This window comes from Cetorhinus maximus, chromosome 19 (genome assembly GCF_964194155.1).
Source record: "Cetorhinus maximus chromosome 19, sCetMax3.hap1.1, whole genome shotgun sequence".
NCBI lineage: Eukaryota > Metazoa > Chordata > Chondrichthyes > Lamniformes > Cetorhinidae > Cetorhinus > Cetorhinus maximus.
This window is the reverse complement of record NC_135897.1, coordinates 46,238,293-46,265,786: the sequence shown is the minus strand read 5'-3', so window position 1 is coordinate 46,265,786 and position 27,494 is coordinate 46,238,293. Positions and strand designations below refer to the sequence as shown.

General features: G+C 39.1%; 1 protein-coding gene across 1 annotated transcript; it reads left to right on the top strand.

The window, feature by feature from the left end:
* Positions 1-41: 41 nt before the first annotated feature.
* pdcd10a (programmed cell death 10a) lies at positions 42-27,494 on the top strand. The gene is made up of 8 exons (XM_078563795.1): positions 42-211; positions 13,073-13,262; positions 14,364-14,417; positions 18,611-18,728; positions 21,338-21,464; positions 24,608-24,686; positions 25,251-25,333; positions 27,041-27,494. The coding sequence occupies exons 2-8, from the start codon at positions 13,173-13,175 to the stop codon at positions 27,120-27,122; spliced, it is 633 nt and encodes a 210-aa protein (XP_078419921.1). The 5' UTR covers positions 42-211; positions 13,073-13,172; the 3' UTR covers positions 27,123-27,494.

Genomic DNA, 27,494 nt, shown 5'->3' with positions numbered 1-27,494 from the left:
GTTTCCCCGGCGCAGGCGCAGTTACCGTCCAGAACTACGACCCCCAGCAACCCCCGCGCGGAATCCCCGGCGCTGATTGACGAAAATTCGAGGAGTTTCCGGTCGAGCTGGGTTTCCGTCTTGTCGGTGAGGAGAGTCGGAAGGAAGCGCGGTGACTGAGTCACCGAGAACCGAGGCTTTGGTGGTGGTTTTAAAGCCCGAATGCGTGTGGGTGAGTTCTTGTCACCGTCTGTGTTGCTGGTTCCGGGGCCTGATCGGTGGCACCGCCGCCGTCCCCGTCCCGGCACTCTCTGGGAAGGTATCCGCCCAAGGCAGCCTGGGCCGCGGGGCTCCGACACCTCGCGGGGTGTCGGCATTCCCCTGCCCCTGGGCAGCCACCGCCCCACGGGCACCATTCATAGGAAGCGGTCGGTCAGGGCCTGAGGGTTTCAGGGAGTTTTAAAAGGAGACGCAACTTACGGAAGTATTTGTCCGAATGTGTATGAACAAACCTGGGTGTGTACAGCAGCTCAGCATTGACCATTCGCGCATGTAAACCCACCGCTGGCTTTCAATAGACCGGGAGGCGATCGAAGCCCTCATTTCTGTCTTTTAAACTTGTGTCACAAACAACTCCAGTCCCTTGGAGCTTTTAAGTTTGCACCAGGTGAGCTATGTCGTCTTAAAGGGACGGGTGATGTGGCTAATGAAACCTCGAAAGCAAAATGCACCAACGCCTTACTTCCAGAATTTCAAATACATTCGTAAGGTTTACTCCGTTTGGTGCCACAACCTAATCTACAATTTTGTAGAACTAGGATCATTTCTAGAGTCCTGGCTAATTTGCTCGGAAAGTTTTTCTGGAAAAATAATCGTGGATGATTTACAAGGAGGTTAAATACATTTTTTGTACATTCGATGACTAGTTTTTAGATCTGTAAATTGGAATAATCTGCAATTTCATCTATATCTTGGTAATTGACTGATTTATCACTTGCCAAATATAGGGTAATTATTTCTACAACGCCTTGCATCTTTGTAACAGTTTTTATTGTTGAAAAGCATCCTAAGGGCTTTCACAGAAGTATGTTCAAAAAATGGATGTTTGGATAAAAATAGAGCTATTAGAAGCGGTGATCAGAAACTTAAAGGTTTGACTTAAAGAACAGAGAGAGTTGGCAACATTTAGGGATGAAAGCCCAGTGTGGGGCTTGAAGACTGTCTACCAAGTTCCACCTATGTAAGATGATGGACATGCAACAAATACATTGGGGCGGGGGTAGCTTCATATACAGCACTTCTGCTGATGAGACTAATCTGTGAGGCAGTTTCTGTCACAGAAGTCACATGCATAGTGGTTATCAGATATTATTGTGGATTGATGGTGTTGGTGCCTGTTGCCAAACTGCTGTAGCCATTGATTGTCAAGGTGGTGCATACTGGTGATGTTGCAATTTCTCTGTCAGCTAATGTCTGCTGCTGTGAGAATCTGTGTTTAGGGTCTTCATGTCATGCTTGCAAGCAGCCATGAAATGGAGCTTTGAGCATCCTACTAGTCTTCTGGCTCAGGCTACCATACAATACAGAAAATCCTTGGATATGCATCCATCTTCTGTCCTGTGAATGTGCCTGAGAGAGCGAAGTTGCCTCTGTTTGAGAAGTACTAACAAACTTGGGATGTTTCGCTGAGAGAGCTGCCCTATTTGTGATTTGTCATTCCCAGAATGTGCCACAAGCAGTGAAGATGAAAGTTGTTGAGCTTCCTTTTTTGATAACTGCAAGTCGTCCATGTTTCACAGCCATACAACAAAGAGAACACTAGCCTCAGAAACCAGCATCTTGGTCCTAAGAGTCAATTTGATGTTATTCGATGCACGATGTCATGACACAGCCGGTGGTAAATGCTGAGCTGCTCAAATTCCAGAGGGAAACTTGAAACAACTGCCACAACTTGTTTTGGAATTTGTGTAAACTTTGAGATGCATGCCTTGAATTCAGTAGTAATAAGGCCACCAAGTCTTATAGGTTTCTTACAAAACTAAATTAAATATTTATTAATAGAAGAAATTATTTTAAATACATACATAGATCTACAAATTGCTACAATGATAACTTCTAAATCCCCGAATTAATCTAACTCCCAGTTACATTTTTAAGACAACAATAAGACACACAGATTTTAAAAGATTCAGACAAAGAAACATGATACCATGAACAATCCAATTCAAAGTGAGTTTTCTGAACCTCAGTTTGTTGCAGACAGCATCTTGAGGTGTAGATGCTGAAGGCTTTTCATGCTTGTTAGATCTTAAAATGCCTAACCTTGCACACAGACTTCGATCCTTTATACATATTTTCCCCTTTGAATGCATATTCCCATTGTTTCATTATGTCTTTGGACATTACCTCTGATAATCTCTCAAAGTACCAATTTTACCAAAAATCTTTGGGAAAAATAAACACACTGTTTCTTAATTTTCCCTGGCTAGGTGTAATATTTCACTCCCTCTCTTTGAATTCAAGCTAGTTTGGTTTATTTAAAATGCAAATATTCCCTTTAGCTCTTATATTCTAAAACCTCCTCCCATGTTTACCTCGGTAACATTTCAAACCTAGATTATTTCTGACACACCAAGACCATCAGTCCAGCTGCCTTTAATTCAATTAAATCATACACACATACATAGACACAGACTCCACTATTACTCTACTTAACAATAAATTCCAATAACATTATGACAGTTATGTTTTCCTGACTCATGATTTATGAGTTTGCCAAAGGTGGTAGCTGCTCTCCCTGTGTGCGTATCAAGTTCTACATCAAGAGGCAAGAGAATGGTGTTGACCAGGACAAAGCAGCCTGCTTGATTGGCATCCCATCCACCACCTGAAACATTCACTGCCTCCTCCACTGACACACAGTGGCAGCACTGCAAACCATCCACAAGATGCACTACAGAATCTCACCAAGGCTATTTCAACAGCACCTTCTAAACCCATGACTTGTATCACTTCAAAGGACAAGTACAGCAGACATGTGGAAATTTTTTTTATTCATTCACAAGATGTGGGCTTCACTGGCTGGGCCAGCATATATTGCCCATCCCTAATTGCCCTTGAGAAGGTGGCGGTGAGCTGTCTTCTTGAACTACTGCAATCCATGTGGTGTAGGTACACCCACAGTCCTGTTAGGAAGGGAGCTCCAGGATTTTGACCCAGCGACAGTGAAGGAAGGGCGATATAGTTCCAAGTTAGGATGGCGTGTGACTCGGAGGGGAACTTCCAGGCGGTGGCGTTCCCGTCTATGTGTTGCCCTTGTCCTTCTAGATGGTAGTGGTCGTGCATTTGGAAGATGCTGTCTAAGGAGCCTTGGTGAATTCCTGCAGTGCTTCTTGTAGGTGGTACACACTGCTGCTACTGTGCGTCGCTGATGGAGGGAGTGAATGTTTGATGATGTGGTGCCAATCAAGCGGGCTGCTTTGTCCTGGACAGTGTTAAGCTCCTTGTGTGGTTGGAGCTGCACGCATCCAGGCAAGTGGAGAGTTTTCAATCACACTCCTGATTTGTACCTTGTAGATGATGGACAGGCTTTGAGGAGTCAGGAGGTTAGTTACTTGCCACAGGATTCCTAGCCCCTGACCTGCTGTTCTACCCATATAAATACTGTGGCTACTTCAGTTCAGTTTCTAGTCAGTAGTAACCCCCAGGATATTGATAGTGGTGCATTCAGTAATGTTAATGCCATTGAATGTCAAGGGGCGATGATTAGATTCTCTCTGGTTGGAGATGGTCATTGACTGACACTTGTGTTGCGCGAACATTACTTGCCACTTGTCAGCCCAAGCCTGGATATTGTCCAGGTCTTGCTGCATTTGGACATGGACTGCTTCAGTATCTGAGGAGTCATGAATGGTGCTGGACATTGTGCAATCATCAGTGAACATCCCCACTTCTGACCTTATGATGGAAGGAAGGGTATTGATAAAGCAGCTGAAGATGGTTGGGCCAAGGGGAATCATTTGCAGGTTCACCTCCAAAACTTTATCACCATCCTGACTTGGAACTATATCGCCTTTCCTTCACTGTCACTGGATCAAAATCCTGGAACTCCCTTCCTAACAGCACTGTGGGTGTGCCTGATACCACAGGAACTGCAGCGGTTGAAGAAAGAGGGCTCACCACCACTTCGAGGGATATCAATAAATGCTGGCCTAACCACTGCCTGCAGCTCATGAATGAATATATATTTTTTTAAAAAGACTGTCTGTCACCATGACAGAATTTGCTAACCACTTCCAAGAGGGTGTAATTCAGTGTGAACAAGGACAGGGCTGTGACACCCTATCCCATATCCACGGTTTTCTTGACGCTCAACATAATGAAGTGCAAGTTACAGGCATGGGAAAGACAATTCTTGAGTCTCTGTAGCTGAGTTTCTGTGTGATGACGAGTGTGTAATCATGTGTATAGAGGAGTCCCCTGATCAAGATATGCTGTATTTTTTTGTCTTCGCTGTCAGTCTGGGTGGATTATAGAGCTTGCCATTTGACCTAGTAACTCCTTCCATATCTTCAGGGAAGCAAAGAAGGAACAATCGTCAATAGTGGGACAAATAGAGTGGGGGAGGGTGCACAAAAAGTCAGTCCACTGGCTGTAGTCATACCTATCACAAAGGAAGATGGCTGTGGTGGTTGGTGATCAATCATCTCAGCCCAGGACATTGCTGCAGAAGTAGAGTCTGAGGCCCATCCATCTTCTGCTTTATAATGAGCTTTGCTCCATCATAAGATCAGTAGTGGGGAAGTTTGCTGATAATAGTGTTCAGCATTATTCCAACTCCTCAGATACTGAAGCAGCCCATGCCTGCCTGCATGCAGCAAGACCTAGTCAACAATTCAGGCAAGTATCATTTGCACAACACACACCAGGCAATGACAATCTCCAACAAGAGATAACCTGACCACCACCCCAGGACGTTCAATGTTGTTCCCATAACTTAATCCCCCATCATCAACATCCTGGGAATTGCCATGATCAGAAAATGAACTGGGCCGACCATATAAATATTGTGGTTACAAGAGCAAATTGGGCTGGAAATTTTATGACAAGTAACTCCTCTCCTGACTCCCCAAAGCCGATCCACCATCTACAAAGCACAACTCAGGAGTGTGACACTGGCCAAGTGATGCTCCAACAATACAAGAAGCTCCACACCAAAGGGAAAACAGCCTGCTTGATCACCTCATCCACTGCCTCAAACATTCACTTCCTGCTCCACTGATACAGTCACAGCTGTGTACACCATCTAAAAGATGCAGTGCAGTAGCTTGCCAAGACTCCTTAGACAGCACCATCTAAACCCATGGCCTCTACCACCTAGAAGGACAAGGGCAGCAGATGACTGGGAACACCACCACCTGCAAGTTCCCCTCCAAGCCACACAGCATCCTGACTTGGAACTATATTGCCGTTCCTTCACTGTTGCTGGGTCAAAATCCTGGAACCCTAGCACCATATGGATTGTAGCAGTTGAAGGTGACTTACCACCACTTCTTTCTCCCCCCCCCCCCCCACCCCCCCCACAAAGGGCAGTTAGGTATGGGCAATAAATGCTGGCCTTCCCAGCAGCATTCACACCCTATGTGGAATTTTAAAAACTCACCAATTTCTGTTCATCGAACACTTCTGCGCACATTGGCTCCTGCAACACTTCGATTTGAGAGTTTTCTTGCCTATTTTCAAATCCCCCCATGACCTTGCCTATCTCAGTAACCTTATCCAGCCCTATAATTCTCATCTGTGCTCCTTCAATTCTGGTCTATTTTGCAACCACAGTTTTCATTGCTCCACCAGTGGTGACCCTGCCCTTCAACTTTCTTAGCTGTAAGCTCTTAATCTCTTCACCTGTCTACCTCTTTCCTCCTAATAAGTCATCTCATAACCTACCACATCTATAATAAGATCTCATTACGTGGCTCAATGCCAAATTTTGTATGATAATGCCCCTTTGAACATGTTAAAGACTCTACATAAATGCAAGTTATTGTTCTAAAGCTACCTCACATAATGGATTCTGCTGAGATTTTAAAATATATAATGTCAAAGATTATTTACTCGGTATCCTAAATTTCCTAATGTGGCAACTATGTTTAGTTATTAATTAATCCCAAGTTAGATGAATGTGATTACAATGAAAATATCACCAAGATTTAATTGAACTTTACTGCTTGTATTTAATTGCTTTACCCATTTTTTGCAATTAATTTAACATTTTTGGGATAAACTTTTTGCCTAATCAAGTTAGATCTGAATGTTATCTCTCAAATTAATGGAATTGTTTCTGGTTGGTTGAGTTATTTTGGGACTCGCTTTTGAGAGAGACTTTAGATCCAGTCGTTTATTGCTCAATAGCTACTCAATGAGTTCTATCATATGGCCTATGAAGTAATATCTTTCTTTTTTACCTTTGTATCTAAAGTACCACCTTAACAGAAGAATGGGACAACACATTACTTCTCTTTCACTAATTTGAAAAGAAATCCACTTATATAAAAGTTGACTTTGTGCCAAAATTATTCTCAGCCATGTAGCTACATGCCGCAGTTGCTCATCTTGGGCTGAAACATTCCTGTGAATTTAATCCTTCATTCCTTGTTGAGGGAATTTACAAGATAAAGTTTACTGTTCTGGATAGAGGTAGTCCACGTGACTTGTTAAGGTGTGTTGCTAAACCTTCTGTTTGCAGGTTGAGTAATGTTTTAAAAAGTTGTCTTTGTGAATTAGTTATTGGTGAACTGAAATGTCAATCCTATCCCATGTTTTAGAAGACAATGCCAAGTGTTTCATGCTGTACTCTGTGGTACCTAATCACATTGGCCTGGTTTGTGCAGTTACCGTAGTAGTAGTAAAGGAATGACACTTGCTGGACATTTTGTGTAGATTTATCCATAGAATTTCTGTGAGCCTTTACCATTTTCAGTTATCAGTTAAACAGCACTGCACCCTTCTCAAGAGAAGATCTGTGTGAACAGGGCAAGCAACAGCATGTTTCTCTTCAGCCAATCAGATTTAAGAATCATTACTGAGTCTAAACCAGGAAGCACAAGTTGGATATTCAATGTCAAATCATGTACATAAATTGAAAAAGAGGGAGACAAGAGAGACAATTGATAAAGAAAATAACCTTTAAAATGGTTAAAATTTGACAGATTGAGACTCCACGCTTAATTTTCTGTGCCAGAAAGGTTCTTGGGCAGTAATTAAAACTTATTTCACCATTAAAAATTCACTTTACCTGAATTGATCGGCCCAAACTTTTTCTAGCATTTCTAATGAGTATGTCGTGGGTAACCATCGTAACTTCATGCCCTTCATATGTTTGGATGCAGAGTCTCTCGGTGAAGTGGTAGTGGAGCAAAGCTTGTGGAAGAGCTGGGTAAATCAAGAAAGTAACTTCCTGATTTCTGTGTTTAGATGTGCACGTGTGAATACCAGAAGTTGCTGAGTTACTCTTTGAGCACTAATAGCCTCACCATGATTTAACTGCAAAATCTGGGTGAATTCACTTAATTTTTCATTACAAATAGAAATTTTAATTCTATGATGCAACATCTTTCTAAAGAAATGTGCTATATGTTCTGCAACCTCTAATATGGCAACAAGAATCCAGTGTTTGAGTTGTGATGCTCTGGACTTTATGTATTTCGAAGAGTGCTCCTATTAAATTCAGCACACCTATTCTGTTCAGTGTTTAAAAGCTATAGACTTGATAGAATTTTAGACCTTGGTCGAATGTCCATACACTCTTGACATCCGAATCTATAGAGAAAGTAAAGTTTGCCTGGCTTCTGTTCACTTTTTGTAGGATAAGAGGTGTCAATAACTGCACATTATTGTTAGGTTAGCTAACTAGAACAATTACCTGTATGGTTGCATGAAATAGTGACTCAGCTAAAGTGCCCAAAACACAGTCCCATTTGAAGTTTAGACTCACGTACAAGCAGATTCATTCTTGCCCAGAAGCGTCACAGGTCCTGCAAGAATCAGGTTTTGTATTTTTTACCCTTGGTCATCAACTTTACTGTCACAACTTGTTTTTTTCTTTCTCCTCTGCACTGCTGTGGTCAGTGTATTTCTGGTTTTACTCAAGCTGGAAATATGCAATCCTACAAATCTTCCTCAAAACAAAATTTACCTCCACCAGTCTTTCCTTATTGAGCCTGGGATCAGTTTTTTTTTTGATAAACATCTACTATTTCCAACTGCAGAGTTGTGGGCTGCACCTCAGGCCGTCACCCCGCCCCCCCCCCCCCCCCCCTTTAAAATGTCCTGATAGTTTTTAACAAAGAGAATAATAAAAATGAAATAATTTGCAATCAATGCTAAAGCTATATAAATGTTGATATTGTATTCCCTTTGCAAATTCTGGATCGTTGACAGTAAAACTGCTGTCAACTGTTTTTGGAAGTAACTATCGTTTAATTTTGGCTTGCAGGGTTGAACATCAAAATGCTTTGCTCTACTGACTTCCTGTAAGAAATACCATTGGAGATCAAGACCAAATACAGTATTTGGTGTTTAGAATAAGCAGGGTGAGACAGCAGGGGGATAATTATATCTGAAGAGGAAGAGGTAGATGGAGATTGTGGGGTGAGAGAACACTAAAATCGGTTGCACCCTCCCCTCTCTTTGACCACACTGATCAAAAGTTTAAATGACACAAAAAATGTTTTTGTTTTTCAAAATTATTTGAAGAAAACTACTGGGCAGAAAATGAGAAGCTAACACAATGTAACCCATCAGTAGGGCTGATTGGTGCTAATGATGTGTCCCAGGGAGATACATGCCCAGATTACAAAAATCTGAACAAAAATATCAAGTTCAAGCCTAGGCTTTTGGGAGAGACTGAGGCCTTCAAGTAAAAACTTTATTGAAAGCATTCAACTCCATAAAGACCTTTGGAAAAACTTAATCAGCACTCTTGTCAAATGTAAAGTTTTAGCTGATTTTAAACCCTCGTTATGGACACTAGAAATTTCTGTGGCTCAGGGGGTAAAAGCAGTGCCCGAAAACCATTTTCGGCAAATACTTTGAGCAATTTGTTGGATATGATTATCAGATTACAGAATCATAGCTTTATTTCTGAGTTAAAACATATCACTGTGGTGGTGTCACCTTTAATATCACAATACCAGTCGTGCTGCCATCCACAAGATGTCCACAATTAATTTTCAACAAACTGCACTGGACATGGCAAATTTAATACATGATGGGATGGGTTTTGCTGTGGAAATGAGGCTAAAAGTGTAAATCGGTCAGCGAGTTCTAGTGACTGTCCACATACAGTTAGATATGAAAATCCAGAGTTTCTGTTGGAGTTATGTGGCAGCTCAAGTCTCCTCTGTACCAGTATCTCAAAGAAGACTTGCATTTATGTAGTACCTTTTCGCAACCACAGGATGTCCCAAAGTGCTTTACAGCCAATGAAGTAATTTTGTAGTCACTGCAATAGAGGAAATTGGTTGCCAGCTTATGCACTGCAAGCTCCTACAAACATAATGATAATTGACCAGATAATCTGTTTTTACGATGTTGATTGAGGGAATTAATATTAGCCAGAGGGTGCTATGGATAACTCCTCTGCTCTGCTTCAAAATAGTGCCATAGAATAATTTTGTTTCTCCTGAGAGGGCAGACGGGCTTCAGTTTAACATCTCATCAGAAAAACGGCATCTTTGACAGTGCAGCACTTGTTATACACCAGTCCTGGAATTGGACTTGAACCCTCAACCTTCTGACTTGAGTGCCACTAACTGAGTCACAGCTTGCACCGGATCTCACTGAAACTGTTGAAATACATAAATGCTAATAAATTGTTGTACTTCTGTTATAAGTGCACTCTAAACTCACTGGAAAAATTTGATGCTTGTACATTGCCGTACTCTTAATGTCTTCACTACCGTGGAACAACCTCTCTGGGACTGAAAATTAATTTTTATAAGTGTGGGTGTATTTCAGTCTTTTCTTTGAATAACGTTATTTCCCACTCCTTATTTTGCTTTCTGTACCTGATTCGATATTGAATTCTAACTGACACTTCTTGATTCAGACTTTGTGCTGCTCGTTAACAACTCTTCAGTTGCATTGGTTAAGGAGATAAACAGTTGTTTGCTCTGTTCATGTAGTTCCCAGATCACCTCTAGAGTGCTGTGCTGAAATGGTTTCCTAATTTACAGTAAGTTCCAGTACAAAATCCCATAGCCTGTTTGCAAGTCTAATCACCATTGAGGGCAAAATCTAGTCCAATGGATACAGCTGACTGACTGACAGTATTTAACATCTAGTTCAACTGCTTATTCATGCTTCCAAGGTCGTAAAACGTAATTGAATTAAGTTGGCTACATATTTTGCATTCCTGGTATAGTTCCTTTTTAAAGAAAGGATTTACTCTCATATGGTGCCTTTTGTGTCAAAGGATGTTCCAAAGTGCATCACAGCCAGTTACTTCTAAAGTAAACTTGTTGCCGGCATGCAGTACCTAACTCGCATACACCAAGGTCACAAACAGCGGCAAGATAATTGGCCAGTTGATCTGTTTTCATGGTGTTCATTGAGGGATAGTTGTTGGCCAAACCACTGGAAGAACCCAGTCAGCTTTTCAACTTGTGTTGTAGGGTTTTATATGTTAGCCTGAAGAGGCAGGTAGAACCTTGGTTTAAGGTCTAATTTCCTAGGTAGCACCCCTGACAGTGCAGTAACCCTTCAGTACTGCATTGAAATGACCCCTTCAAATTGGAGCGTGACTTGAACCTGACTTTAAGGTACTGTAAATGCATGAATGCTGGAACTAAGCTGACTACAATCAAAATGGTATGTTTTTCTTAAAGATCAGTGGTATTGATGTTAGGAGTATCTCAGCATATATTCATGCAAGAGAAAGCAGGGTAAATTCAAAATATGATTGAATAAGATGTGGATCTGAGAAATTAACCAATACATTTTAAAACTAAACCCATATATGAGAGTATTGCAGTGCTTTAAACGCTAGATATTTTTGACAAGATAGCAGAAAAGGCTAATGAAGGTAATATGGTTGATGTGGTGCATATGGCCTTCCAAAAGGCATTCGATAAAGTGCCACTTAATAGGTTTGTCAGCAAAGTGAAGCCCATGGAATAAAAGGGAAAGTGGCAGCTGGGTAAGAAGATGGCTGAGTGAGAGGAAACAGTAGTGGTAAGCAGATGTTTATCGGACTGGAGGCAGGTGGACAGTGGTGTTCTGCTGGGGTGGTTCAAGGCCTACTGCTTTTAATCTATATTAATGACTTAGCCCACGTGTATTGCTGCCGGGAGGGCCACCAAGCTCATAGGGAGGCTAGCAGGTTTCACCAGGCAGCCTCCACACCTAGTGGAGGGCCCACGTGCCACTGGTAAAATGCCAGTGGTAGAGGGAAGAAGCCCTTAATTGGCCACCAGATGGGAGGGCTGACCTCCACCTTCTGGTAGAATACCATGGCGATGGGAAGGCAACGGACATTCCAACCCTACCTTCCCTCACCATTTTACAGGACTCCTAGCCTGTCCCTAGAGGGCTGGGAAAATTCAGCCCTGTATGTACCCAAATCATCAGGGCAGGTTGAGAAAGTGGTTTTAAAGTCATATGCAATCCCGAGCTGAATGGCTGCCTCCTGTGCTGTAGCAGGTCTCTATTATTCTATTCTATAATTCCCTGTCGTTTGTATTGTGAGGTTTCTTCGGTAGCATTTATTGTATTACTGAAAGTAGAAATTTTGACAACCGTGACTTAATATTGCAATGATTTTGGACAAACTTATTTGATTTCTGGAACCTGGATTTGAATCCTGCCCTGATTGATATAACCAGGTTAAAAGAAACTGATTCCAAGAGTTCTATGTATTAGATTGGGAAAAGCCTACTGTAACTTGGTCCTTAATGCTTGAGTGTGCCAAGTAGAACCGCCCTTAACTTGGCACAAGCTGACGATCTTACTCAAGTTTAAAGGTAAATAATGTATGGGAAATGGAAAAGTTTTCACAGTTGACTTATAGATTTTCCAGCGGTTGAAACACGAGAAAAGGAGCTTTGTTCTACAAGCGGGCATGTTATATGTGACTTTATTTCATTAGTTATAAAGTGCTTTGGAACATTGAGGGCCTGAAAGATGCTATATGAACGTTAGATTGTTCATTTTTTTGAGTAGGCTTATTGTTAACACTAAATCCAAAAATGAGATGTCCTATTTTCCATCATTAACAAATTAATAACATTTGGCAAGCTATGGAGTAGTGGGTTTTGCATGAATGGTTTAATAAAGCAGTTTTGTATCTTTTGCAAGACACACACTTTTCCATAAGCTATTTAATTAAAATATTTATGAAGTTTTTCTTTGGCTTTGCACAGTATTACGTACTTTACATTGGTCATTTCAATCACAACTGTAAATCACAATCAAATGATCATACACCCAAGTCCTGAAATTCACCTATCACCATTGAATGAGTTGATCAGTTTCTTTACAAGCTGCAAGGTTTGATGTGTCACTGAAGACTGAGCACTGAACTTTGGCGGAGAGAATAGTTCACCTGCTGCAAGTGCTGTATCAGACAAGTCCAGATTCCTACAGTGCAGCTTCATGCTAAGCAATACTTATGCAAATGTATTTTGTAAAGAACTTGGGCATGTTGCTCGATTCTTAATGAAATTGGAAAATTTATATTTACCATGTTTAAATAGTAACATTTTTCATGTCTCTTCAGGCACTTACTGTTCATACTGCATTTGGCCATAATTATAACCAGTGTTCTATCCATTTTGGTCAGGATAGTTCAAAGTTGAGTTTGCACGTTCATCTTCTGAAACCCACCTAACTCCTGATTGGTGATTCTATACACAATACTAGTTCTGCTCCACAATTTGTATTCAAAACATCCCAAAACACTCATTGAAATTAATTTAAAAATCCAAACTATTCCCTGTGTAAATGCTTAGTAGGCTATGTCAAACATTGATTATACAACATCCACTTATTTATGTATATAGCAGAACATTTTAATGTTTATTTTGTTTTCTTGTAGGGTAGTGGCTCTTTCTTTCACAAGGCGGGAAGAGGAGGACTGGCTTGGCAGTGAATGCCTTTGTAGCACTTTCACAGCAATAGTGTGTGACTAACCAAGGATGACAATGGAAGAGATGAGGAATGAAGCCGAGACAACCTCCATGGTTTCCATGCCACTCTATGCAGTGATGTACCCAGTGTTTAATGAGGTGGGTATTTCTTTTAAGTTCCGGTAGGCATATAACACTGCTATGGTCTGTTTGGCTTTCTTGAAGGCCTAAAGTAACTATGTGACTTATTTTGGATAAATGTAACTAAAATTTCTCCTGAAAGTGACAGTGAAAATAGAAGTTGACGGTAACAGAAAAGCAGAGTGAACCAAAGGAACAAAGGGACTGTGCTTGAACAATATGTGATGGAGAAACCAGCTGAGTGAACTTGAGTGGGGTGCTGTGAAGGCAGATAGAACCATAGAACGCTACAGCACAGAAAACAGGCCATTCGGCCCGTCTAGTCTGTGCCAAAATATTATTCCGCTAGTCCCATTGACCTGCACCTCGTCCATAAACCTCCAGACCTCTCCCATCCATGTATCTATCTAATTTATTCTTAAAACTTAAGAGTGAGCCCACATTTACCACGTCAGATGGTAGCTCGTTCCACACTCTCACCACTCTCTGAGTGAAGAAGTTCCCCCTAATGTTCCCCCTAAACCTTTCACCCTAAAGCCATGTCCTCTCGTATTTATTTCTCCTAATCTAAGTGGAAAGAGCCTACTCGCATTTACTCTGTCTATACGCCTCACAATTTTGTAAACTTCTATCAAATCTCCCCTCATTCTTCTACGCTCCAAGGAATAAAGTCCTAACCTGTTTAATCTTTCCCTGTAACTCAACTCCTTAAGACCCGGCAACATCCTAGGAAATCTTCTCTGCACTCTCTCAATCTTACTGATATCCTTCCTGTAGTTAGGCGACCAGAACTGCACACAATACTCCAAAGTTGGCCTCACCAATGTCTTATACAACCTCACCATAACATCCCAACTCCTATTCGATAGTCACGAATAACACAGATATCTATTGATTCTGAAATTCTATATTTAATAAATGTGTGACTGACAGTTTGAATGAAAAATTGGCAAACTAACAGGATTTATTTTCAATATCTGCTTAAATACTCCCTGAATGGTATACTTATGCTCAGTTCTGAAGATCTAGTTCTGAATCTGTTCTTTGAGCATTTTAAATTTTACTATGCAAACTGTTACAACTTTGAACTTTAGAAACATCTTTTTTTTTTAATCGCAGCTGGAGCATGTTAATCTATCTGCTGCACAAACTCTCAGAGCTGCTTTCATTAAGGTGAGTTTAATTGCTGTTATAAATTTTATGCTAAATGTACTGTACCCTATGAAGCTATGTTGGTTCAGTTGCTTTTTTTGTATTTTAACCTTACATTTTGCTTAGCTGTTCAATCTCCAGTGTTTAGCATTTCAGATATTTACTGGAAATTAGATGACTGACAGTACTTGTGAAAATGACCTTGGCCAAAAAGCCATTCGTGATCCCTGTAAAACAGCGCTGATCAAGATAATAAAGTCAAGGAGCGTAACTTAACCTATAATTTATACTGACATTTTCTGTGCCAGTTGTATGATAAAGCTCCTTCCCTGGCTTAGTGTACTTTAAAGGAACCTCTGAACATGGCACACTGTTCCAGCGTGCATGTTAATGCACCTTTTTAGTAACTCTGCCTGATTGATGCTTGTGCTGTGGACTTCTTAAAACTCAATATGTTTAGCCCATCCACAGTATAAGCAACATTTTGGCAGAAATGTAACTGGGTTAATTATTATTTCATCTATTAAAGATGGGACATACCTGTGTTCTTTCAGGGCTGAAATGATTACTTCTGTCTCCTTATCAAAAAATGTGCCTCAATCCCTCATTTCAAAGTCCTCTGTGTATTGCGCTTTCCCTGCAAGCGATGAGTATTATGGCATGCACAGCACAGTATGTAATTACCTCACTAAATTGAATAGTGTAATGAGTTTTCTGCCCTTTCACCTTTTTTGAGCGTGTTCAAATTCAACTCTGATTTTTAAAATCTGCTGGATCCTACCCATCTGCTGAGTCTGGGCTGAACATGCAATTCCCTACTGCTTGGCATTAAATTGCCAGTCTTGAAGAACATCATAATGACTTGGGTCAGAAAATTCCTTAGTATACTCCTTTTGAATTAAACTATTTTAGCATAGTTGACAGTGCCAAATGCCATTTGAGGATATTCCTTAGGTTTTCCTGTTTTCTTTTTATAACTTGAGTGAGATGAGATGGATCAAATAGTATCCACATGTTATTGGAATTGTTGCTGCTTTCCAGCTCAAAAATTTGGAGAACTTTTACAGCTGAAAGTCAAGTAGACATTATTTAAAAGTGTAACTTGCTATGATGAAACAGTGACTTCACTGGGAACCTGAGGAAACCTCTGACCTTTAGGAACCATATAAACCTGAAATGGTTACAACTTTGAAATATCAGTCATATATACTGTAACACTAAGAACAGTTTTTTGTTTGTACATCAATGTGCTTTAACGTACCTGGAAAATCCAACTCTGTCAAAGAAACAAAACACAGTACACTAGCAATCACTAAAAGCTTATATTAAGTTGAAATGGGAAATACTTATCTGATTCAAAATAAATGGCTTAATGCCTACACAAAAATAACACACAAAGGAACGTCTTAATACATTAGATTTTCATATGTGAAGTTTGATCAGTTTTTCTACCCTTTTGATTACCTCAAGTAGCCATTACACGTAGAGTCATTTTTGAAATCCTTGTTCTGAACTCTTTTTTTAAAGGGCGTAGAAAATGAGGAATAATATTCTTTAAACCCACTGCTTGATCACTTTGGTAGCCTTGTGTGGGAGCAGAAATAAGATTGTTCACTTACAAATGCAAAGCTGTTTAAACAGGAAATTCCACTGTGCTAAACAACTTTCCATTTTGTAGAATATCTGAAGTAAACCTTAAATTTCCATCAATGTCTAGGTTATTAAATGTTCTCCGCTCAATAAGGGTTGAATTAGTGTTAGTTGCATTACATGTTTTAAATTTAATCCGCACATTTGTGTTTATATATTTTTTTTAAAAAGCCATGGGAAGCAGCAAAATCTAATTGGATTTGATGTTACAAATATATTTGTTGCATAACTTCAATTTGTTTCATTCTCATGCATAGCAGCGGAGATGCCAAGAGTTCATAATGTCATCTGGTAGAATTAATATTCACTGGAATAGTGTGTAGCCCAGAATGAATGTGAAAGACTCACTTTCTCCGACCTAACACACTATTTTTGCCTTCGAAGCTATGTGACACCCAAATTCACCCAAGCTTTGAATGCTGCCTCTGTATCTGAGTGGACCTAATAATACATATTACAGCCCTGGACAGGGATCAGGCAAAACATTTTCTAATAGGTGATCTCTACCTCACTTTTAGCAATCCAATCCATCACCCTTTTATGCACTCGATCTCGTGCTTTCTTGTCCGGTGGAGGGAGGGTGTTGCTCTTTCACATTTATGCTTGCTCTTTCTCGCATTTGATTCCTCTCACTTATTTTTGCTTTCATAAGTATCTTCTTTTTGATTTTAAATTGATCATGCTCTGGCTAGTGCTCTTTTGAACTTTTCCTGTTTTTTCTAAGTTGAGATATACCATTTGCATGTTTTTTCATGTACTGAAATTGAAGCTTCTCTGACCATCTACTTCTGAAATCCCATCAAATTATAGAAGTGTGCTACTGCAGGATTGACTATTGGCATGGGGTCGTGATCAGATGAGTGTACAACATTTTAATTTAACATCACACTATTATTTTCAAAGTCAGATGGATTTCTTTTTGATGGGGAAAGAGTATGACTAAATGGCAACAAGGAAAGCTGTTGGCAATAATCACTCCCCCAGCCTGCTTCAAACTGCAAAGTACAGCTAAATTGCATATAATTTTATGGGGAAGATATAATTGTAATGGTCCCTAAAATAACCTTAAAAATCTGCCTGCCATTTATTCCAATTATTAAGTTATAGTAATTCTATGCTTGTTTTTATACACTCAATTAGTTATTTTCTCATTTTCCAATTAAAATTAGTTGTATGTCGTTCAGTGATCGTAATTTTGCTACCAGAAGTAATTTTTGTCAAAGGATTCAAGGTTTGTTTTACCTGAATAGATTTTTGTGGTACCCTTAAAGAATATAGTATTTTGTATTTAATAGTAATGGTGGATCTAATGCCAAACCCCTGATACCATTACTATTGTATTCACCGCCCTGATTTAGCAAGTAGCTCATCTTATTTACACATTAGAGCTTTGACTAGAGAACAGTGGACTACAGATCAAATTTAAAAACTGGATTAACTTGAATGTATTTGGGAAATGTCATTTGTTTTTGTAGCGATAATATGTCCACACAGCATGTAGAGAAACAAAGCCTTATTCAGTTCCCTTGGCAAGGAAAATCTGTCTAAGTACAGTTAAGAGTTTTTTGCTTAATCCGTTTCTGTGCTAATTGTCTTGGGAATGATATGAAAAAGAGCTATCTTTTTTTGATTCATCCAATATACCTTTGACCTCTGGTTATGTTGCAATTTTTGAAACACATACTTGATGCACATATTGAATAATTTATATAGTAGTCCTCCGCATTAAATGCCTTACAGGATAGGTATGTAAAACATAATGAAACCCTTTTAAGTAAAGGCCATTTTGTAAGCAAATTCTTTGGCTAAACAAGGTGAATGTAATAAGCCATTCAATCTCTCTCTTTTGGATGGGAGATAGGCAAATTAAATGAAACTTTAAAATACCTATCTGAGATTTCATCTTTGATTTGCTTTATACAAATTTTTAAATTTCCAGTATCCCTTATCCACTATTCTGGTTAGCAACTAATAGATGAAGAGCATGAGTGTTGCATATTCTGCTGAAAAAGTCTTGTTTCTTATGAACTTGACCATGACTGAAATCAATTCTGGTCCATAATTGCTTTGCTTGAATCAAATCATTTTTTGCCAAAGTTATAAAAATTAACAATGTTCATGTGATGCAGTGATTTACTATAATGCTATTCTTCATCTATTATTTACTAGCAATTCAAAATTCACTTGACCAATATAGTGTGAATTCAATGTGTGACTCAGACCTGTGACCATATAAATTGTCAGACAAATAATCTGCTGCTAGAGAATGCAAAATGGAAAGACGCATTGCACTAAGTATTTCAAAAATAAAATCTGCATATAAGATTATTTAATTTAGTGCTAGTACACTTGTAGAACCAGTATTTGACTAAATATCAAACGTTGTCTACTTCTCCTGTCCTCAAAAATACTTTGTAATTTGCTTGCATAGATCATCCATAGCCTATTTTAAAAATAATCATCCTTTAGATATGATAAACTAGAGCTAAAATATAATTGGAATGGTTAGTATACTGTGTGTGTTCAGAAGCACTTGTTGAATTGATGACCCTCTTTCAATTTAGGCAGAAAAAGAAAACCCTGGTCTCACTCAGGACATCATAACCAAAATTCTGGAAAAAAAGAGTGTGGAAGTTAATTTCACTGAATCTTTACTGCGCATGGCTAGTGATGACGTTGAAGGTATGACCGACTATTATCATGTAAACTGAAAACACAAGGAACCAGAAACACCTTGTACTAAACAATGCTATCTTAAATTATGTTGTTTTTCACTTAAGCACATGCCTACATCTTCTAGAAACTTTAATAGACAAGTGCCCTTTGACTCTGTGAAATTTAATTGTCTTTTGGAAGTTGGAGCTTCAAATTTCGTTATTCTGTTGATGCACCAGGTGATTTAAGTCTACTCACCTTTAGTCTCTCAAAAATACTGCACAGCTACACCATGCAATGCAAGTCAGAAAACTGCAAAGTAATACAGCCTATCTTTTGTTGAGTTGCTTCCGTTTCTTATGCTACTGTATGTCACTAAGTGACACATTTACAGCGCAGCAGATTGTAATGGCCTAATATTCTTGAAAAAGCTCATGACCTGATGTAAACATTGTGTTTCCTCTGCACAGATCAAATCCCTTGTACAAAACACTTTATTGAGTACAATCTAGTTTAAGAATGATTCCTGAATTGTGTTACACAACTTGTAAGGGCTGAGTTTGGAGTCAAGTTCTCCAACTGGTAAAATGTTTCAATTTGTTATTGAAATGATTAATCCAGAAATTAAGACTGAGTTTATGGCTCCGACCAACAGTGGGCTTTTATCTCTGTGATATAGGCTGAAAAGATCGAAGTGTCTATGGACTTGAGCCCATAATAGAAAACTCACCAATTCTGTGCAGTTTGACAACCAACTAAGCAATCCAACTGAGGCCACTGGATGACTAATATAGGAAATTAAAATGTTCACACCGGTACAAAAGCTCATCCAAAACTTCACCCATCATCTCTGTGCTCACTGACCTATATTGATTCAGGCCCAACAATGTCTTGAATTTAAAACTCTCATTCTTGAATTCAAATTCCTTAATGGCCTCACTTCTCCAGAGCACTAACCTCCTCCAGTCCTACAATCCTTTTGGAGTCTCTGCATTTCTCCACTTTCTAGTCTCTTGTGCATACACCACTACCCTCGTCCCAACCACTGGCGGCTGTGCTTTCGGCCACCTAGACCTTAAACTGGAATTCCCTCCCTAAACCCCTCCGCCCTCTTTGCTTAAGATATCCCTTTAAATGTACCTCTTTGACCAAGCTTTGCCATTTATCCTGATGTCTCTTTTGTTCAATGTTGACTTTTGCTTGATGGCACTTCTGTAAAGTGCCTTGCAAAGTTTTCTATGTTAAAAGTCTATAGAAGTAATTGTTGCATTTTAGTCTGGAAAAGACTAGATAAATTTATGTTGCATTCAGCTATGTTATACATGATCTAGGAATACATGATGCGGGCAGAACAAAGCAGCCTGCTTGATTGATATCCCATCTACCACCTTCAACAATCACTCCCTTCACCACTGGCGCACAGTGACAGCAGTGTATACCATCTACAAGATGCACTGCAGCAACTCACCTTGGCTCCTTTGACAGCATCTTCCAAACCTGTGACCTCTACCACCTAGAAGGACAAGGGCAGCAAAAGCATGGGAACACCACCAGCTGTAAGTTCCCCTCTAAGCCATATTATATCACTATTCCTTCACTGTCACTGGATCAAAATCCTGGAACTCCTTTCCCAACAGCACTATGGGTGTTCCTGCAACACATGGACTGCGGTGATTCAAGAAGGCGGCTCACCACCATCTTCTTAAGGACAATTTTGAATGGACAATAAATGCTGCTCTAGCCAGCGACACCCACATCCCATGAACGAATAAATAACATTTAGGGCAGTATCTTTCCAATTACCTGTATGTAGGACTGAAATATCTATTCTGCTACCTTTTGATGCATTAACAAAAACTGTCGTCAAACTGTGATAACTTCCAGCTCCAGTTACTACTTTGTAGATTTTGCAAGGTTATTTTCTTCATAAAATTACTTCCCTTACTGTTTATTATCTAAGGCCAGCTTCCAGAATTGATTTTTTTTTGGTTCTAGGAGGAAGGTATAGCTAACCCCAGTTCCCTCTTGCCATAGTTCCCGTTGTTTGAATAGTTGATCTTGATTGCTGATTATCGGTTTTTTCCCTCTGTAGTTTACAATCCATTGACACCTAATAAGGATCAGTTTGGCATGAAAACCTCAATTGGGATGCCCTTGAACAGTCCCTGTCTTTAAACTTTAAAATTAAGGTATAAAAGCTACTTTTGTAATGACCTGATGTTGTTGGATTTTGCATTTTCAGCAGGAGCAGCAAGGTAACCTTGTCATATTCATTTTGGCTGGCAGCTGGGAAAACATATTTTCTTACTGGGTATTCCCAGTTGCAGACTTTATTGAATATAGCAAGTTTATTTTTGTGTTACTATCAATGGTCACTTGAGATCCAGGTGTTAGCCAACAGTCCTGACGTGACACTAAGCAACATACAAGAGTAATCTGACAACGCCATGATTATGCATAAATGTTATATATTTAACACCCTAATTTAAGTATTTCTCTTGTATGATGCTGAAGGTATCTCATTCTACTGAAAAGGCACGAGCATGTTTTATAATATCTGAATGAAATGATTTATTTTAAAGTGATTTTACATGAAAGCTATATTTTTTTCTCACCATGTTATTTTGTATTCATAGAGTATATGATTGACAGGCAAGAACCAGAATTCCGGGAGCTAAATGAAAAGGCACGAGCACTGAAACACATTCTCAGCAAAATTCCTGATGAGATCAATGATAGGGTCAGATTTCTTCAGACAATCAAGTAGGTATTATATATCTGTCTCAGATCTGTCAAACTGATTATTCAGTTTTCCTGTGTATATTGTATTTTCATTTTCCATTCTTTCTTCTAACCCTGTTAGCATATCCTTCTGATTTCTCACTTATGCACTTGTGTAACTTTTCCTTAAATGCAGCCCTGCCATTGCCTCAATCTCATGCAGTAGCAAGTCCTGCAATGTAACTACTCTCTAGGCAAAAAGGTTTTTCCAATTTCTTGATTGGATTTATTAGCATCTTTTGTATTTGTGAGCCCTAGTTTTGAACTCCCACACGTGAACCTATCTTCTCTGTTTACCTTACCAAACTTCCCTCAAGACCTCTTTTAGGTCACCATTCTCTTTATTTTTTGGAAAGAAAAGAACCCCAACCTGTCCAGTCTTTGCTGACTAGTTATTCCTCAGTTCTGGTATCAAAGTTTTAAATCTTTATTTGCACTTTCTCCAGTGCTTCCTTGCCCTTTTTGTAATATAGAAACCAGAATTGTTCACAATACTCAGTGTAGTCTAGCCAAGGTTTTATGAAAGTTTAACATAACTTCTCTGCTTTCCAGTTGAATTCCTCTGGAAATGAATCCCAGTAATTTTGCATTTTAGTAACCTTGTTAACCTGAGTTGCTACTTTCAATTTGTGAACCTGAACCTCTTGCACCCCTATCCCATTTAAACTGTTATCACATTTTCTATTATCACACTCTGCTTTCTTACCTTAATGCCACTATCAGCAACATCTTTAGTCAGTATCACTACCATTAACACCCCTTTGTCCTTTTGTTCATGACATCTTTGTCAATCTTTCCTTTGCCTCCACCTATCGCTGGCCTTCTATCCAGCTTCACTTGCTCCACCCCCCTTTAAACAGTATAAATTTCATCACATTTTTACTTCTCTTTAGCTCTGAAGAGTCACACGGACTTGAAGCGTTAAATCTGTCTTTCTCTCCACAGATGCTGTTAGACCTGCTGAGTTTTTTCAGCATTTTCTGTTTTTGTTTCCGATTTCCAGCAACCGCGGTATTTTACTTTTATCCATTTAGACACTGTTTTCCAAGGAGTATGTGGCTTCCCTATTCCTCCTACCAAAATGTACCACCTCACTTTTTTTTATTGAAGTTCATTTGTCATTTTACAGCTTCACTATACAAATTAATTAATGTCTTGTATTTTGTTGCAGTCTTCCTCAGCATTAACGATACCCCTCAAAAAAAAAGTCATCCACAAATTTTGTAATTGTGCTTCCAAATCTTAAATCCAAATCATTTACGTGGAAGATAAATAATAGTAACCCCAGCACCAATTCCTGTGGAACACTGTTTTCCATTTTCCACCAGTTTGAGTAAATGCCTTTAACCCCTTACTCTGTTTTCCTTTAACCCGCTCTCTGATACTGAGGGCCAAATTCTTGCTCCAGAGTTGGGAAAACTCCTGACTCTACAAACTCAACTCGAGAGAAAATGCCTGAACGTTCAGATTTTTGTTTTTGAAGATGGGTGCTCATTGAAATTAGGCCTGCCGCTCCCAGAAGGAATTCGTAGGCAGCAGTGGACTGCTTAAAAGGTTAATTCAGTACTCTGGAACTTTGTCTCAGTTGTAAAAAAAGTAAAACTAAAATCAGCCCTCAAACCCTGACACCCCCTCTCACTCTCCATGCTCCATCCATGCCACCTCATGCCACCTACCCTCCCCCACAGCCCCTCATACTCTCCATGCCAACCCATGACCCCCACCACTACCCTTTGCTCTTAACCGTTCGTGCCAACTCACCCAGTATCCACCATTGGCAGATCTCGGGTGCCATGGTTAGATTAAATAAAATAGTTTTGTGTTTGTTAAAGACCACGATATTTAAAAAAAACACTCATTGATAAAAGCCCATTCAGCACATTTAAGTTCCTTCAAACATTTAACCCCCTATAAAGCAAAAATCTGTATTTGTAGACACACATTGAAGACAGCTAATCCCTTTCTAACTTCTGAGCTGCTGATAAAACTGAGTTTACAGCCCCCCCCCACCAATGTGATGATGGTTTGTGGAAACAGCACTAACCCTACAATGATATCCCTCAGGCTTATGTCCACAAACATCTATTGAAATTGCAAGCACTGATTTTTTTTTTCTCACCTGCAGGCTGGCTATTTATTTTCAAAATTTAAAGGACAGGGTATTTAAATAACTTGACAGCTTGACAGTTCCAAAGACCTTATCCACTTTTTATGCACATTCATGTATACTCTTAACAATCTCAAAGGGTACCTGACCTCTCCCAAATAACTCTGGCAGGTTTAGACCTATTCCTCAAATGCCTAAAGCCATGTTTCAGAAACCTGGGTGACCAAAATTGTCTCTGAGTGAAGCCAGCTACACTTATAAATGTACAGCTGCCTCTGTGAACTGCAAATGTGTGAAACACTGCCTGCCCCTTTTCCAAGCCTGGTACAAATGGTGGGTGCTGGGTTTGTGGGGTTTGACTAATGCGTGGTGCCCTTCTGGCTTTAAAAAATTTGGCCCTAAGTAGGAGAGCCAAAGAGAGTGGGGTGTTCAAAATGCTGCTGAATGTTTAGATTGAGTGAGCTGGAGTTGTAGATGGGAAAACTTAATAGGCCCATTGGCTTTTTCTTGACTGTTTATGTTCTAACCAAAACTCAACCTAAATTAATTTTTTTAACAGGTTGCTGTAGGTTGCAACCAAGTAAATATGAATTCGTTTCTATCAGCATGCTTAACACTAAGTGCTTTACTAGATCAAGTACTGATTTATCCAAAGTTATGAGCAACCGCTAATCTGGCATTTTGTCTGCTGGTAGCTGGAGTCAAATTTCAAAGCATGATTAAGGAAATGCTTTGAAGTTAGCTGCATTAAACAGTGCACATGTTTAGTTGGATTAGCATCTCTGATTTGTTTTCCTTGCCTAAATAACAGGCAGGAATGGGACTATTGTTCCCATTACACATCAATTTATACGCTGAATATAGACAAAAACATGTTTCTTTGGACTGGAAAAATGGGGTAGAATTATACACCAGGTCAATTTATATGCCACAATTTATGGTATTTTAAATCTAGAGGAATTGAAACATGGCATCCATTAGATGTGTTAATTTCTCTTGCATTTGCTTTTGTTTACAGGGATATCGCCAGTGCAATAAAAGAGCTTCTTGACACTGTGAACAACGTTTTCAAAAAATACCAGTACCAGAACCGTAGAGTAAGTATTACAGAAATCATTCCACAGAACCAACAGCATAAGAGTTGGCAGTTACACCAATTGATATTTTGGGTATTTGTAGAGTTTGAGGGCTGATCTTCATAAACTTGTACAGCACTCTTCTGATGAAAGCCAAATAACATCTGGAAAGTGCTTTAAGTTTCTTAGTTCGAAGTGTTCCTGAGACATTGAGCTATAAAGCTGTATTATTGCTGTTTCATTAATCACCATGTTTATTTCAAGTCCTGTTAATGTGAAATTTATGACCCCTCTACTGGCGAAAATTATACTGAAAGTATCATGAAATATTAATAGAACTTCAAACGCTTCGAAAAACTGACTGAATGGGCAAAGTGCTTTTATTTTTTTTAATGTAATACAGACCTGATATCCATGAAATTAGCTCAATGTTGCATGTGTAGCATATATGTATGTGTAAAATATTGAAATAAGACCCCATTCATTCACAGCCAATGACAGTGTGTATATGGATGGGTAAACTTTGTAGTTTCTTTAAACATATGTAAATTAAACATTTGGATTAAATTAAACTGTTGTTTTTAGGCACTTGAACACCAAAAGAAAGAATTTGTCAAATACTCCAAGAGTTTCAGCGATACTTTAAAAACCTACTTTAAAGATGGGAAGTAAGTATTGTAGTAACATGAAACTTTTTTTAAAAGCTAAAAACTGGATGCTGGAAATCCAGAACAAAAATAAAAATACCTGGAAAAACTCAGCAGGTCTGACAGCATCTGCGGAGAGGAACACAGTTAACGTTTCGAGCCCATATGACTCTTCAACAGAACTAAGGAAAAATAGAAAAGAGGTGAAATATAAGCTGGTTTAGGTGGGGGGGGGGGGGGGGTGGTGGGACAAGTAGAGCTGGATAGAGGGCCAGTGATAGGTGGAGGTAGCCAAAAGATGTCATAGACAAAAGGACAAAGAGGTGTTGGAGGCGGTGATATTATCTAAGGAATGTGCTAATAGGTGACACTAAGGGCAGAAAGCAGGACGAGCAAGGTTCAGATAGCCCTAGTGGGGATGGGTTGGGGGGAAGGGATCGAAATAGGCTGAAAGGTAGAGATAAAACAATGGATGGAAATACATTTAAAAATAATGGAAATAGGTGGGAAAAGAAAAATCTATATAAATTATTGGAAAAAAGGGGGATCGGAAGGGGGGTGGGGATGGGGGAGGGAGTTCATGATCTAAAATTGTTGAACTCAATATTCAGTCCGGAAGGCTGTAAAGTGCCTAGTCGGAAGATGAGGTGCTGTTCCTCCTCATCTTCTGACTAGGCACTTTACAGCCTTCCGGACTGAATATTGAGTTCAACAATTTTAGATCATGAACTCTCTCCTCCATCCCCACCCCCTTTCCGATCCCCCCTTTTTCTAATAATTTATATAGATTTTTCTTTTCCCACCTATTTCCATTATTTTTAAATGTATTTCCATCCATTGTTTTATCTCTACCTTTTAACCTATTTCGATCCCTTCCCCCCACCCCATCCCCACTAGGGCTATCTGTACCTTGCTCGTCCTGCTTTCTGCCCTTAATGTCACCTATTAGCACATTCCTTAGATAATATCACCGCCTTCAACACCTCTTTGTCCTTTTGTCTATGACATCTTTTGGCTATCTCCACCTATCACTAGCCCTCTATCCAGCTCTACTCATCCCACCCCTTAAACCAGCTTATATTTCACCTCTTTTCTATTTTTCCTTAGTTCTGTTGAAGAGTCAGACGGACTCGAAACGTTAACTGTGTTCCTCTCCGTAGATGCTGTCAGACCTGCTGAGTTTTTACATGAAACTTTTTATGTTGCTTTTGCTTGAATTATCCTGCAAACGAAGCTTATAGTACCAGCATAACTTAAATTTAGAGCTTATAGTTGCCACAATAGTATTAAATTTTAATAAAAGTTTGAATAATAGTTGATGGTACAATTGAGTAAAACGATAGAAGAAATAGCCTTTTGTTCCCATTGTGAGAGAGAGAAGGATCGAGAGGGTTTGGCTGTCTTTAAAACGAGTGACATTTGTGCTTTACAAAAGGATTAGTTTTTGTGTAAACAATATCCTTTTTAATGGTGATGTTATCTATGTGACTATGAGCTTAGAAATGGCTCACCACATTATACATGCTCATGTTTCTAATTGTGGAGTGTTCCACTTACAATTTTGTTTAAATTTTCTTTTAAAAAGACAGCTCTTGCTTTCACAAAACATTTGGATTTACTTGTAGCAATTGGAGTGGAATCAATATATATTTTGGAATCTTATATCTTGTACTTAAGTTACATATAGGACAAAAACCTAGATTGAATCAATCTTTTCTTTTTAAACAGGGCAATTAATGTTTTCATGAGCGCCAACCGGTTAATCCACCAAACCAACTTGATACTGCAGACCTTCAAAACTGTTGCTTAGAACCTCCGTTTGTGAAGCTTTTTAATTTTCAATCTTAAAAGGTTGACCTTTATGTAAATTTAAATAGTTACAACTGTATAAATTAACACATCCATTTCAGGACTTGAAGATGTTGAATAAAATAATTGTCAACTTGCATCATATTTTTGTAAAACATTAGCTAATCATGATTTCTCATCAAGAAATATTACATAACTTTTGCTATTACTATTATATCTAAAACAAAGCCAAAAGAATTTGCGCCTTAACATATCGTAATGTAACATTCCTTTGTGTAAATATTGGTATTCTGTTCTGAAGTTAACTTGCTGGCAAAAAAAATAAGTTATGTATTTAACATGGTTAGTGGCAAATAAATAGTTTACAATCTGA